The 16379-nt window shown below is 35.0% G+C and overlaps 1 protein-coding gene across 2 annotated transcripts in view; it reads right to left on the bottom strand.

The window, feature by feature from the left end:
* Positions 1-8167: 8167 nt before the first annotated feature.
* Positions 8168-16379, bottom strand: part of LOC121422408 — a 35762-nt gene continuing 27550 nt past the window's right edge. For both annotated transcript variants that reach the window (XM_041617425.1, XM_041617437.1), the window contains 3 exons: positions 13401-13556; positions 10553-10623; positions 8168-9480 (listed from right to left, as the gene is read on the bottom strand). In XM_041617425.1, coding sequence (XP_041473359.1) covers positions 9306-9480; positions 10553-10623; positions 13401-13556 — 402 coding nt within the window. In that variant the 3' untranslated portion in view covers positions 8168-9305. The remainder of the gene's footprint in view (positions 9481-10552; positions 10624-13400; positions 13557-16379) is intronic.

The following is a 16379-nucleotide window of genomic DNA, read 5'->3' as shown; positions in this document are numbered from 1 at the left end:
CCAATATTATTTGCCGCGCTGAATATTTTGACCGCGGCGCTCTCTCAATTCCATTTCACCATGTTCAAATTTTAACTTTTGCCGGATATTTTTGGAGAAAATCTAAAAATATACATTGGAAACTTATGGTATGAGCCAACGATCGTAGAGGGCAGCAATAAAGATCTCTATCGTACGGATTTTAGGGGCTCTCACGCAACAAGCAACATGTCCAAATTGGCCAAAATTGACGAAAATAAGTTTTAATGAATTGCCCCGAACCCACCCCCCCCCAAAAAAAAGAAAACCCAGCTCTCTTCGATCTAAGGGGTCTTTTAGAATGTAGATGGGTCGACATACAAAAAATACAGAAGATCCATTTTGGACGGATGTTGGGGCCTCTCGCCTTACCCGTGAACTGTCAAAATTGGCCAAAAATAACGAAAATAAAGATTTTCAGAAATTGTCCCGAAAACCCCCTAAAACCAGCTATTTTTAGCATCCAGCTGGGTTGATATACAAAACATAAAGAAGATCCATCTCGGAAGGATTTTAGGGTCTCTCACCCAATTAACCCGCGACATGTAAAAATTGGTGAAAATTTATGAAAATAAAAACCTCCCCCCAAACTCTCTACATTCTGAGGGGTCTTTTGGCATCCAGAATGGGTCGATATACAAAGAAATAAAGACGATCCATTTCGGACACACATGGGGTCTCTCGCCCCACCCGCAACCTGTCAAAATTTACGAAAATAAAAAAATTCCCGAAAGTGCCTGAAATTCCCCCCCCCAAAACCAGATCTCTTCGCTCTGAGCTAGGGGTCTTTTATCATCCAGATGGGTCGATACACAAACATTAAGATTTATTTCGGACGGATTTGGGGGTCTCGCTCCACCTGCGACGGTTCCAAGACCGAGGGCAGCCATAATATTTGCCACATACCGAGGATCTCTCGATCTGTGTTTTAACACAGCAAGTTGTGTAGAAACTAGCAACCCTGCCTGAAGGCTTGAAGTAGAGACTATTGTGTTAACTGGTCCATTACCCATGCAATGGTATAATTAAAGAAAATCATTAAAAAAAATCAAAATAAAACCTTGTACCAACGGAGGGACATTGCAATAAATGCAGATGTATATTATAGAAACTTCGATAGATCACTATGATTTACATATTTGTTTATAGGTACCTCTAATTAGCGTTTGAGTTCATAATCACTTCAGTTTAGGAATCATTATATTTGTCAACTGATAATTAATTTTGTTCTCTCATTGTAGACACTTTAAGCTTTATTGGTGGGTCTTGGATATGTATGGCCCTTCGGAAAATATTTTAATAAAATTTTCCAAAAAAGATATTTTTAATATTACCCATTTTCTTCTCCCATTGCCATATGCAGCAAAAAGTTCTTTTTTTAAACTGAAAATTTTCATAAAATTCACCCAAAGTGTGCATGATAATACCTTCAATTTACGTTTAGAAAATGCAACAGCACCCCCTTGCCAAGCTCAGTCACTGCTCCCTCGCCTTGTTTCTTGGAGAAAGTTTAGCCATCTTGCCACCCCATTGGAAAAACATTCTGCATACGGACTCTCTCAATATGCTGACCGCCTGGCCAGATGGCTGAAATTGATTGTGATCACCATGATAAATGGTTAGAATGGTACATGATGCACTTTGATGGCAAAAAAAAAATCATTTTGTTTGGTTACATGCTTGAATTATTGCCAAAAAAGAGATAGTTGGTAGGGAAAATGCTGTTGCCAGGCAACATGGTTTCCATCTTAGGCAATGGGACATAATTCCATGATTACTCAATTATTCAGAAGATTAGAAAAGATAGTCATGAAACAGCAGGGTATCTATATGATTTATAATAGAATTATACAACGTATTGCAAGATAAGAGACCATACTGATGAGTATAGTCGTAAATACACACAAACAGTGATATTCATCACGTGCAGGGGTTAGACAGTTTTAAATTTTATAGTTCAAAGAGAGATGAATTTTCAGGTTTTCGTGAAAACAAAACATGATTAAAATAAACCTGAATCTTAGACAAAAATATGTCTTATAAGAACACTAAAAATGACACTTTAAGTTCGATTGATATATCAAAATTTTTACAGTAAATAGGGGAGAGTATAGGCCTACTCTTTCAGAAAACACCAAAAATCTGAATTGAAAATCAAAGTGTGACTTTTTGTGGGTTTTTTTGTGGTGCTGGATCACATATGATCTCCAATAGTACCCAGGCCTAGATATATTAAAGGGATGCTCTGGGCTGAGAATATTTATATCTAAATAAATAGAGTAACATTCACAGAGCAAAATGCTGAAAATTTCATCAAAATCGGATAACAAACACAGTTATTAAATTTTAGAGTTTAGCAGTATTTTGTGAAAACAGTTATGCACATCGTCATTAATAATCATTTGGTGGGCTGATGTTACATCCCCCACATTCCCTTTTCTTATGTTATTAATGAAATCATAATTGTCTAATTTTTCATACTTGTGTAAATGATGTTTCTCCATTATGATGAAATAAGTTGCAGCAATAAATAACCAATGCACTTAATCAGTTGTCAATCCTGTTGTTTTAGTTCTTGGTAGAAAATAAAAATACTAAAGAAGAATTGGGGATATGATATCATCAGTCCACCTAATGAATATTCATGACGACATGTCTAGAACTGTTTAACCGGAATAAATGCAAATCTATAAAATGAATTAATTTTGTTATTTTTCATCCGATTTTGATCAAATATCCAGCATTTTGCTCTGTGAATTTTATTCTGTTTATTGAAGTATAAATATCTTCAGCTTGGAGCATCTGTTTAAGGGAAGAAGGATCACATTAAAATACTCTCATACACCCAATACAGTAATAGCAAACAAATCAAATCTGCTCAACATACATGTACGCACAAGGTAAATCATATTGGTGTTAAGTAACCATTTAATATATCAAATAAGATCAATCCATATGTAGTTTGCCACATACATTTCATGCTGATCTTTGACTTGGATATCTATACTACCAATTACTATAAATATACAGCAGTTGCAATACAGATGATTTTATCAGAGTACAGTAATACACATTGTTGATATATCGATTAAATTATTTCACATTTGTCAAAAGTTGACAAGTGTGAAATAATTTAAACGTTTTATGAAAGCAACTTCCATGCATATCTGTAATAACCATTAAATAATTATTTTTATTGAGATTACTGTATATAAAAAGGTATACAACAAAAACCAAAATACACCAAAATCCTCAACCTCTGATTACACATATCATAGAAAAGTGTTTAAGAACGGAAGAGTAAAAGCAGGGGCTACAGATAAATTCCTTTAAAAATCTTGCCTTATTTAAGATAAAGTGACTAAGGAAACACAATGCTAAATTCACTTAAATAACATAAAATGACATTTCTTTTCCACAAAGAGTACTTTAGAAATCAGCAAATTATACATAACATTACTTTCATTATCTTTATGTGATAAGAACATGCATTACATTATAATATGATCTTTAAGCTGTTTCTTCTTAAAATATCAAACTTCTATAAAGACAAAAAAGGCAAGATATTTTTTCTGTTGTTTCATTTTTAACTTCATGTGACCAAAGGATAAGAATTTAGAAAACTAAATCACATTTTAAAGAGATTACAACTGTACATTGGGTCACAAACTGGTTGTAAGCCTTGAAAAGATTTCAGTCTTATTGCAAGTTTAGCTTTGCTTTAAATACTAATAGCCTCGACAGGTGTATCAAAAATCATATTTACAATTAAAAAGATAGAATGGATTGAATTGTTGCTATCTGTCTCTCATTAAGACATATAGAAATTATCACAATCTACAGGTACTATGCAGATCATTGAATTAAAAAAAAAAGAAAATGGAGAGAATATTGCAAGGCAGATGGGGGCAGGGTACTAATTAAAGGGAGTTAGTAACATCGCTCAAAATTCTAAATAAAAATCAAAGTGCAAGCTATTTTGTAATCATAATTGCTTGGGGAAACGATATTCCGATAAAAAATTAGGGGCTAATTGGATCCCTTAGTCTGGTCTACAAAGTATATGGTGGATGAGACAAAAAAAATATCACAAGTATAAGTGTAGGTAAGTATTATGATTAAGGCAATTAATATAGTTCGAGACACACACAATATTGAATCACGACAAGACAATATGTACACTATCATCTGGGAGTTTTGTCCCCTATAACACATGTAAAGACAGAAACGCACAAGTATATGCACATTAACAGATATATTCATGATTTATAAACACAAATGCAGCTTAATACCAGATGAATTACATTTTGTACATTTATTTTTAGCTCTCGAGAGTGCCATACATCTCCGAGTATCACAGAAATTTAGGACAAATTTTTTAAAGAAAGCGGATTAATTGTGACACTACATATCTGAAGTGCACTTTTTTTAGAATATCAGCTGTCTAGAAATGCTACGATATTTCAGACTATGAAATATACATACAGGCGATGATAATCTTTGCATTATAGTGTTTTCTGTTGACCTTCTGTGGGTCACAGCAAACCATGTCCAAAACTTCTGGGAAATCTTTAGGAACTAATTTCCAAGTAGCATTGTTAACACTTGTTTTCATGGCCTTAAAATAGATGCAAGTTGTTCACAGATCAATGTGAATGAATCATCTTGTGTTTGGAGCCTACTCATTTGCACAAGCCTAACCATTTGCAAGCAGACATTGAAATTTGCATAACTGTTACGATTATTTTCAACAATAAGCCAGTGCATAGGTAGCTCATTCATAATTATTCTTGGATGATCTTTCCCATTTTTAATTGGGATATGCATCATTACACTTCAGATGAAGCTCTTGATCAAGCTTTCCCAGCATAGCATTCTGTGTTATTGAAAGAAAGTCCTGGCATACACTACACTGTAGTTGACTAGAATAGTGTATTTATTGATAAATTAATAAAATAATTTTGGAAATCGTATGTTGCATTGTCTATTATTTGGGCTACTCTCAAATCATTATGAAAACTTAGTTGCTCTTTGGTTGATTTGATGAAAAGATTATTGCAAAAAGGAATATTTGAATAATCATCAAATCACATAGGTCCATGAATTTTAACAATACCTTGAATATATGTCTCATATTACCTTTTTCTGCTCATGCACATAATATGAACTGAAGGTGTTTCAAAAAAGGTTAAGACTTGCCTAATTAATGCTTACCAGTAAATAATGATGCACACATGATAGACAACATGCAATTTTATTGATTGATAAGCGGTAGCATGTGTGGACTTGGCATGACTTTACAAACAAAGTAACGCCTTTGGCAACTGGGAGTATAAGTCACACTTATACCGCCTGGTCCATTGCTATAATCAGGTTCTACTGTCACCCTTTATACTCAAGAAATTACGGTAATAAAAAGGGTGTAAGGCTATATAACATTTATGCATTGATTGATTGGGGCTTAAGAACACTACCAACACAATGGGTGATTTCAAGTATGGTGTTGGTGTTAGGTCAATTTTTACACAATTATAACACCAAACGTACAATGAAAATGGTCCTAAAAAGTCACTAACTAGTTGTTGAGATGTCAATAATGTGATCTGGATCAGTTTTACAAACTCTGAATAAGTTTTGGAGCTCGGGAAACCAATCCAAATTTCAACACCAAGGCCAACACTGGACTGAAATCACCCAATGTGTCGAAGAAGTGTCTAACAGTGTCTAAATGTTAGCCTGTTACATGGCAGGATTTGCTTTCTTCATGTTATTTGCATGATCTATGGACTGAATTACAAAGGTAGATGAAGTAGGTAAAAATGGCTAGCTACTTCACCAGGGAAAAAATATTCCCTACTATTTTTCAAACAGAAAACCATGTTCTTTGACATGCTGTGACTCTCCTTTATACGGGATTGAGAGCTCTAAGTCTCATTTAAAAGATGAGAAAATTTGAGTGAAATGCATTGCACAAGGTCATAGCTGTTATAATTGGAAATCTAGCAGTTTCTTAGTAAGAAATGTTTAAGATTAAGATTAAAGATAAAGTACTTAATACTTACAACATAATGAAAGATTAATTTTTTTAAAAATTCTATAATGCTTGATAATGAATCATCTATACAATTATTATCACTATTCGTTAATAGGAAGAGCTAGATTCCAAGAAAAATTCTGAAGAAAAATCACTATCATCCCCTCAGAATCGATTCGGCACACGCATATTTAAACAAGCCTACATTCCTAATCTTCTACACTGATGTTACCACCTAACTTCACACTCACAATACATTGGCCAAAATAAATTTTGTATTTTAAAAGTCTTGAATAGCCAATGCTTAGCTTTGAAATGATAACTAGCCAAAATTCAATAGCAAAAATCCAGATGACAACTTGATTTATTCAAGAAAAGAGTCCATAGACAGAACAAACACACAGAGTGGTGCAGCCACATCTCTTAAATCTATCTAGTTTAAGCAATTTGCTAAATATCAAAACACACACACACGTGAGAGAGTTATAGAATTGAAAAAATGAAGAAAAAAATATACACAAATATATTAGTACTAGTGGCAATGGTCACATATATATACAAACATCAACAATAAATTGCAATTGTGTTGAATGATTACATAACAAATCAAGCAGATTTCATCTGTTTCTAAAAGTGTCTATATGTGCCCAATAAGTGGCAGGAGGTGAATTGTTGCTCATAATAAGCACAACTGAAATGGCATTTCTATCCGCTAATGTTTCATTTCCTAAGCTATGAATGTTGCAATTACAGTGATTTTTAAGTCTTTTTCTCATTAGTGTTGCACATCCTTATACTCGACTCAATCTTTAAAAATTCCACCAACACACTGAATTGATGGTTCGCTTGCATGCTGATTTGTCCCACCCACATTTAATGACTTTCCCTAATAACCTTTACATGTGAGCTAGATTTTGAAGAAAAAAGTCACCAAGAGAGGAAAAGTTCTTAACATAAAGAAGCATTATTTCTATCATGACCAAACTACAGTAAAAGAAATTGTTGACAGGCTGATGAACACACATTCAGCATCTGACAAATCCAATATAAAAAAAACTAATAATTTCCACAAAATGCTTATTCCAATGTATACCACTCTCAAGTGAAATTATTTTAAAGTTTGATAAAAATGATAGTAAAACGTATAATATCCATATCAATCTGATGAATTCCCATACATCTAGTCGACACCAGTCATAACATTACAACCTTTACAGAAAGAAATTGATTACGGTTAAAGAGCTCACAAAATGAGATGGTTGGAGAAAATGGAAGCTCCCGTATATGGCCATCCTGATTTTAAAAGTAGATACTCTTTGCGTGGACAAAGGCATGATGGTATGTGCATACACTTTTAATCAAAACAAAGTTACTGCCCGGTACACTGACTGAACTGGTGTGAAATGATCGATACATGACACTGAGGGTGACTTCACCTTTGACACAAACAATTTCAGTCTCATCCGCAGCAACACACATGCATCATTTCCAGACTGACTGTCGTCAAAAGGACATTTCATAAAGGTCCAGTTCGTTGATTCTGCTGAAGTTCTTGCACCACGCTGACTGAGATCTGATTGTTTTTCAGTAGAATCACTGGCAAGATGCTTCCTGAAACGCCCCCTCATTATCGATAACATCTTTAAAGCATTCTCAATGCTCTCCGACATGCACTTCTTGCACAAACAGTTGTTATGAAGTACATGAATTTTTTAAAGCAACGCAATAGCCAAGTCAGTTGACTCTACATGCTTGGAGCAAGGAGTTTGCACTCAACACATTCTACACAGGACACCATATTTACTTGGGAAGGGATCCAGACTAATAGATCTAGAGTCCAGTATATGTTTACTTGAGTTTTATAGTGGAAACGTTCAGGTAAGGGGAGCGGCACAATATCAGCTTTTGTTGTTGAGCCCCCCCCCCCACAAAAAAAAGCAAGTAATATTGTTAAAGAATGTATGTTTGGCTCAAAAACAAAAAATACTCACCCATCAACTTTAATCAACAAATAGTTCAAATCTGATAAGTGAACTCCACACATGATATGAAAAAGTTTATCGAGAGGGGGGGGGGGGGGGGGGGGGGGTCAAATTGATCCCCCCCTACAGTTTAATTTATATTCCGAAATTCAATAAATGCCAAAGCCAAAGCAATTGTTGTGACGTGGCTATGTTACAGACATCACTATTACCTTCTTCTGTGATCCCAATCCAAACTTTAGCAGGGTTACCAGTATGTTTGTGGCAGATAGACATTCTAACTATGGTATACATGTATATTCATAAAATACATGTATATTTCCAGATTGTATTTCTTTTGGGCAACATATTATTTCAGTCCATTCACAAAACATCATCTGATCAAAACCTGAATACTAAAGGGCAGGAGATTTTACATTGCAATGAATCATGACTTCCAAGTCAGATTGACTGGAAAAAAAAATCCTTTTGGAACAATTGTTATTATTATCCATGTGAAGAAAATTAAGAAACATATAATCATATATTTTAATATTAGAAGTTAGAACATTCACTAGTTACTTTATACACGTATGAAACTGATACATGTAATATTACAACAGCTAAAAAATTACAACTTCCTGTTTGTTTTTTCTTAAGTACCGGTACACTAAGCTGTCTTCCTGTTTGTACTTTTGTCCAAAACAAGAAAAAACGAAGTGAATTAAGAATAATGTTATGACTGATTATCACAGAAAAAGAATACCAGACAAGCTGAACGAGATATGGGGCCAGTCACTATCAGGGACCGCAGAACAGGTTCGAAAAAGTGTCCAAAGAAATGATATGTGAATAAGGAAGGTCCAAATGAACATTACATGTACATCCTGACATCTAAAATGTTTTGGCATCAATTGATTTCTTTCCAGAGTATGTTTTCCATATCAAATGATCTCTCTCAAATCCTTACTGCATCCACTCTTGCAGAAAACCCTTGCACACCCCTAAGTTTGCAATTAATTCTTTTTATCCAACCGTTTGTGCTTGCACCCTCATTCAAGCTTGCACACACGGTTCAGAGTGAGACTCCAGACCAATGATATAACTTAATTAAAGGTCACAATGACAAAAATCAACAGAAATGCATATAAATGAAACAAAATCTCTAAGAGTCTCACTCTCATTGATTGAGAGTTGGCAGCCATGATGTTTTGGAATGGAGATGCATTTCACTGAAAAATGTGCATGCAAGTAGAATGAAGCCTCTGGCTTTCTGTCTCTCTGTCTTGCTCTTATGCATCAAGCGAGGTCTTTTTCTCCGGTTCTGTATCCACAGAGAGCACGGTGTATGTATCCATCACATCTGATGGGAAGGATCCTAGGGTGGTCAGAAGATGATTTCGGGCTCCTCGGTTGATGGCATCCAACGACACTGTGAAATTAACCTGCACCTTTGGTTGAGCATCACTGCAATAGGGGATGATAAAAACATAAAAGGATGTATTTAATACCAAAATGAAACCATGAAAAATTCATGTTAACCCCAAATATTCTGGGGGGGAGGGGGCATACTTCCTGTCAAAATTCAATTTCTATACCAGAACTCAAACTTACCTTTAATAATAATTTAAAAATGTGTATTTGAAATTATTTGGAATAAGGAGATCTTAAGCTTGTCTGGTTAGATGACCGGTAAGTGATTTATTTTGTACAAAACATTTATTAAGAAAGTTTGGCAAAAGATCATATTGTATTAAGAATACATGTACATAGATAGCAATTTGTTGATTATTAATTTGATCTACAGTGTGGATTTTATATTTGGCAAAAATGGTGCTGTACAAGTACAAGTATGTGTACAAGGGTTAGAGTTTGTGATAATTCTTATTGCACGTTTTTGAAGCATTTTCAATCTACTCAGATATGATAAATTGAGTAATTCATCAATTAAAGCAGAATTTAAAATATAATGATAAAAGGGTATTAAAGTCGGTTTATTTGTCCCTGGACAGTAATTGTTTCAAAAACAGTCATTCATATTTTCAATATTCACCTGAACAATTCTATTAGTTAGGCTAAAAAATTTGGGTAAGAAAAATAATCTATTTTGAGATTTTTGCAGAGAATAAAGTTGAGAAGAAAATGCATGGTGACATTATTTTCTATTTCTCATGCCCAACCCTCCCCCCCCCCCCCCGAATATCTGAAAACCCTCAAAATAGACAATTAAGAGACTGATATAAGAAATTGTTTTAAACTCTGAGAAAAAAAAGTATTCCAGAATTTGATGAAAACAGCTGACAGATCTTTTTCTTTTAAGATTACCCCACTGTACATGCTAAGGTTTACAAAATTAATGAAAATAAGTATTATAGTTTTTTTAAGATATAAAAGAAGAGCTTCAAAAAGTCTATCAAAGCTTTTGAAACACTGACGATTATTTGAATGGGTCTATTTTACATACTGTAGTGTATCGACACACATTTACATGTACCTTGAAAAAAAAATTGAAAAAAAAAAATGAAATATGTATACTTACACTATCTGGTCCACAATGGTGTTTTGATATATGAAATTAACAGCACTTGGAACTGCATATACTTTATCCATCTATATTGTACATACGGAAAATAAAATACAAAGCTTTATAACACAAATGATCCCATACTTTCTACAAAATGATAGGATGTTTATACGTTGTAATTGGTTTAATAATGGTCACTGCATGTTACATATCTAATTTATCTCTTGCATTTTATGCTCTTGTCAACTCACAATATAGTCTTCAGAATCTTTATATAACTACAGATACTTTTGTACAAAGCCTACTGGAATTTTCAAGAAATGTTGGGAATTTTCAAAAGTACAATTTTCTGATATTTATATACAGGAACTGAAAAAAAATACCCTGGCAAATGATTGTGCTTTGTCAGAAAGTATCAAGCCAAATATGATGTCAACAAGGCATAGTTTTAACCCTATCTACGCAAGGGGGGGGCTCGGAGGCCCCCCTCAACAAATCGCACAATATTTTCGAACCCCAATTTTTATTTTACCGCGCCACTTGCTGGCTTTTTACTTTCAAATCTTGCGCAACTTTTGAGACCAATTTTGCGTCACCCGGGAACGTGGTTCCGAAATTACGCAACATTATGTAAGTGCATGTCAGACCAAAAATTGCTCAAAAATGTGATTTCGTGTACAAAGTCAATGAAAAACGTGTTGTCAACCAAAATTCATAAATGCATGATTAATAGTTTTGCTGGTCTAAATGTATTTATTTTATGCTTTTTATGATCACAGAAGAGTCCCCAACAAATTTCATTGAAAAAACACTGAAAAACTAAAGGTCAAAAAAACAAAGAAATACATAAGTAACTGCAAAAAACAATATAATACATAAGACAATGATTTGATATCGCATACATGTACACTTGCTAAGAACACCACGAAGAGTTTCTACCCAAGAATACATTTGGAGCTTTATTTAGGGAGTTAGAGGAAAAAGTATGATTTTGCATACTATTTACGCATAAATTAGCATATTCACTTAATAGCTATTCGCATAAAATAAATTGCGATACAATTTTGTTGATTATGTCCAAGGCAACCCACGTGCCAATTTTTGGCGCGATCACGCGGTCGATGGCTGAGATCTTGGGGGGGCCTGGGAGGCCCCCCCCCCCGGCCATATGAACTCCCAAAATACCTTGGGCTAGATAGGGTTAATGAATTTCATGTAAAAGTTGATATACTTTTTAGTGGCAGAATGCTACATGTGATGGCAGTACACTGCGCATGCTACATGCATGGAGCTCTATGCTACATGTACACTTAAAGAGAAATACAGTGTACAGTACATATTCTGATCTGATCACAGATGATGATTTTTTTTTACAAAATCAATAATAATAAAAATAATGATAATAACAATAGTAATACCAATATTAATAATGAAAATTTATGGTAATTATAAAAAAAATCCCTTAAATATATTTTAAAAATCATAAAATGTCTCTGAGAAAATGACAATTTGAGGAATATGACAAACTGGGATGCTGCTTGTGAAATGTCAAATCTTAATAAACAAATCAGAACTTTTAATACCGGTCCTCTCTGGTGGATTTTCATCAAAAGCTCCATTAAACCATTCTCCTTTTCAATCAACTTGACGTCATGGTGATATTCCCCTTTATGAATTAAACATAATTATTGACACACTTTACTTGGTATTTCCCATGAAATCTGAGATCCTGATAATGCTCAGATCCTTTAATGAAAATCCCCCTAAATCCTGATATTACAATCATTCACCCTGTATTTCATCGCACATCCTGTAACTGCAAAAGGTTACATGATGCCTATGCCCTGTAATTTTTTTATTACTTTTTATTTACATTAGTCATACACATCTAACATTAGATGTTTAAATGCAAACTTTATGTTTTTCTATACATGTATATCAAATTCAATAGATTTTTATATCCCATTCTCTAAGAATATTTTTAAATATGTTGCAGGTTCTAAAGAGGGCAAGGTTACAAAGTACAAACAGGCATACATGTATTTCGATACAGCAAAATGGGGAAAAATAAAGAAAAACAGGCGAAACAAATCACCCCCAAAACGGCAATGTGAGGGGGGCTTCAGAGCACCTTTAAGTTTGTCAGTTCCAGGTATTTTCTGATTGGTAAATTTGCCCTGATCTACCCCAGATCAGAAAATACCTAGCAATTCAGGCATTGTGAAAGCAAATTACGCGTATTAAGAAATTCACAGCTAAATAATATGTACTTGTCGAAGTTACAAGAACTTTTGCATTTTTTTCCCAAGGTCGCAGGTATTTCGGCAGTGTGAAAGCAAATTACAGGAACTACATGTAGCATGTCGTTGGGCACAGGGGCAGTGAATGACTGCTGAGCTAGCGAATTTGATTCCACACCTTGCTTGCTTGGTGACACAACATTTGCTCCTGTGGCAATTGCTCAGGGCTTACTTCGTCTATAAAAGATGTAGGATTAGGATCACCATGAAGTTTTATGTTAGGTTTAGGGTAGGGTAATATGTTAAACCCAGGATGGAAGTTGGTAATTTGCTTCGTGTGTGGAATTTAGAGCAGAGCAATCGTCGCCGGAGCAAATGTCATGGAACCACCTGCTTTATATCAGGTCAAACTGCGCATGCTAGTAACTTTGAGAATTTACACAAAATGGGACTTCTTCTTAGGATGCTTTGAATGCGGAAAATAATTATCGGGTTTTTTCGAGCCTGAACAAGTTCTCGCATTAAATTACTCTGGTTACGTATGAGGTGGCCTGAATATCATTCTTCTGAAACTATGCATTATGCACTGCATGTATGTGTCTGTAAAGTGAATCTAAGCTTACCGCCTGTGTGAAGTTTGTCATCAGTTCATCAGTGCCTTGGGCTCGAACATCATCATAAGATCGCAGATATGGGGTGTCGAGGACGATTGCACCTGTGAAGGACCCTCTGACTGGAGGGCCGAATGTTGTGGGTGCAGGTGTCGGCTGGGTTGTTGTCTAAAATGAGAAATGTCAAATTTTTCCATTCTTAATAGGAACTTCGAAAAATGGAGGAAGGGTGACTGCCAAGAATCAGGGGTGAATCCAATTACCCTCGTTCAACAGAGACAAAACCAGATATCAGACTCTGGAATACTGACCTGCTGACTCACTGGTCAACCTTGCACTCCTAGTGAAAGCCTTTTCATAAAAAATTTAATTCTATTTTTCTGCAGTGGTACATATAATATATTACCAATGTTTTACCTTGGAAAGAAATGTGGCCAAGTTATTCCTATAATCCCCAGACATCCTTCTGAATATTCTTGTATTATGAACTTAAAATGTGTACATTGGGATAAGAATTTGTAGGTTTATACTAAGGTAAAATTAAATCTTCTCTTTTCAAAGGCCCCTTTCTTTTTTTATTTATGCAAATTCTATTTTGTATCAAATGTAGTGGGAATTAATGAGGGTTAGTCACCATATGCCCCTCCGCAACAGATCTTTTAAATAGGGCCTAATTTTTATGGTAATTAAAATATTTAGAACTAGAATACACCTGGTGGAGAGAAGTCCACCCCAAAATTTTGAAATTTTGTTATGTGTATACTGTATATGACATCAAAATAGCACTGAAAATTTGATCAATATTGAATGTAAAATGAGAAACAGCATTAAGTTACACTTATTTTTTTGCAAAACATTCACAACTCAGTGACATACATAATATGAGAGTCAATGTCCCCCAATCACTATTTCTGTTTGTCTGTTTGTTTTTTATAATACAATATTTAATTTTCCATATGACAATAAGGACCAATATGACTGAACTATAAAATGTTTAATAAAATAATAATTCCACATGTTCAGGGAAAAAAACAACTTTTGTTTCATATGACAATGAGGAGAAAATTGGAACTAAAATCAGGACCCTTATTCATTTGCATAACGACCAGGATGTACATACCACATGTACAAGTGTTTTGTGAAATTAAGCATTTTACATGTAAATCTATTTTTAATATAATTTTCAGCGTTGCTGGATTTTTCTCTTTTTATTAAAATCAACTTTCTGTTGGGTGGACTTGCCCTTTAAAATATGGTTTTCCGTTATTCAGTTCCAGGTACAACAATATGTAAATTATTTCATTCAAAATACAACATGCTATTAAGGAAATACCAAATGTAATCTATTTGCAAACTGCCTGTGCATACTGTGTGTGAAAATTTAGCAAAATCAATAGTGTATAAACAGTTGTTCAATATTTTGTATTGATTATTGGTACTGACACAACAGCAATGTCAAGAACTTTGAGTCAATGTTTTATAAAATGTTTGAAAATAACAAAAGACAATATTACAAAGCTATTAAAACCTCAACCTTCACAAGTCTTTTATACTTTATTTGATGCAAGTTCATGTAGACTTTAATGCACGTTGAGAAACCTACAACCCATCCCCTCCATAAAAGAACATACATGTATTTATAAATAAATTTTTGAAAATCCTACATCAAACAATTTCAAGTTGGAAAGTGCAACATGTATAATGACTACATGGATAATATGCTAGAAAATAAGGGCCAAACAAGGGCAGAGATGTCACAAACACTATCATTTCATTTCTAAAGACCTGAAACAAGAGATTAAAATCTGGGGATGGGGTGGGTACTTTGTATATTGAGGACAGTCGGTAAGTGCCGCAGAGGGGACCCCAGTTTTTAGTACTTTTTACACTCGATTTTTCGTTCCAGGGCATATTATTTTCCCCTCGGCAGCCAGCTACATGTACAATTAAAACCCATTCTGAGGCATGAGGATTTGTTTTCTTTCCGCTCCAGGAGATACCATGTTCATTCTGCCCCATGAGTCATGACGTCATCTTCCGAGCATTTTCCGAGGTGTTACAATTCTGATCTCGTGGCTCTGATTTGTGGGTTCCCGAAGCCAGCCCAAAGCCTTCATGCGTATAGCTTATACAAATTTTAATGGGTAGCGAGCTAGATGTGCAGTGGCGCTGGCCTCCGCCTGGGTGCGTATCATATCATATAGATAAAGCGCAGCTAGCCGGAATGGATGCCACCGGCACAGGACCATTTAGAATGCCCAAGAAACAAGTTCCAGGGCATCAACATTTACTAAAAATCTAGATCCAGGGCTTGCCCCATGATTTGTCAAGTATATTACTACATGTAATTCCAGGGCATCATACCTACATGTATATTTAAACTAGAGATGCTCGGCGGGTCGCGCAGCCGAGCACATGTATCCCCCGATCCCACCGCGTCATCCGTCATTGCGATATATAGAGCTCACATAGAAATTTGACAAAAAAATACAATTATCATGGCGACAACGTTGACCTGAAAATTACCTTTGAACTTACCATGTGACCTCTGACAGCAGCATAACATGCAAGTACCCCAAATCCATCTACCATCCAAGTTTGGTTGAAAAGTGACTTACAGTTGCGGAGTTAGGTGTCATAAGAGAGTCTTACATGTAAACTTTAACGTTGACCTGAAAATGACCTTTGACCTTACCATGTGACCTCCGACTGCAGCATAACATGCAGTTACCCCAAGTCCATCTATCATCCAAGTTTGGTTGAAAATTGACTTACGGTTGCGGAGTTATGTGTCATAAGAGAGTCTTGCATGTAAACTTTAATGTTGACCTGAAAATGACCTTTGACCTTATCATGTGACCTCTGACAGCAGCATAACATGCAGGTCCCTCAAGTCCATCTATCATCCAAGTTTGGTTGAAAAGTGACTTACGGTTACGGAGTTAGGTGTCATAAGAGAGTTTTGCATGTAAACTTTAAAATGTTGACCTG

Source organism: Lytechinus variegatus, chromosome 1, assembly GCF_018143015.1.
Source record: "Lytechinus variegatus isolate NC3 chromosome 1, Lvar_3.0, whole genome shotgun sequence".
NCBI classification, from domain to species: Eukaryota; Metazoa; Echinodermata; class Echinoidea; order Temnopleuroida; family Toxopneustidae; genus Lytechinus; species Lytechinus variegatus.
The sequence above is the reverse complement of the archived record's forward strand: the minus strand, read 5'-3'. Positions and strand labels throughout refer to the sequence as shown.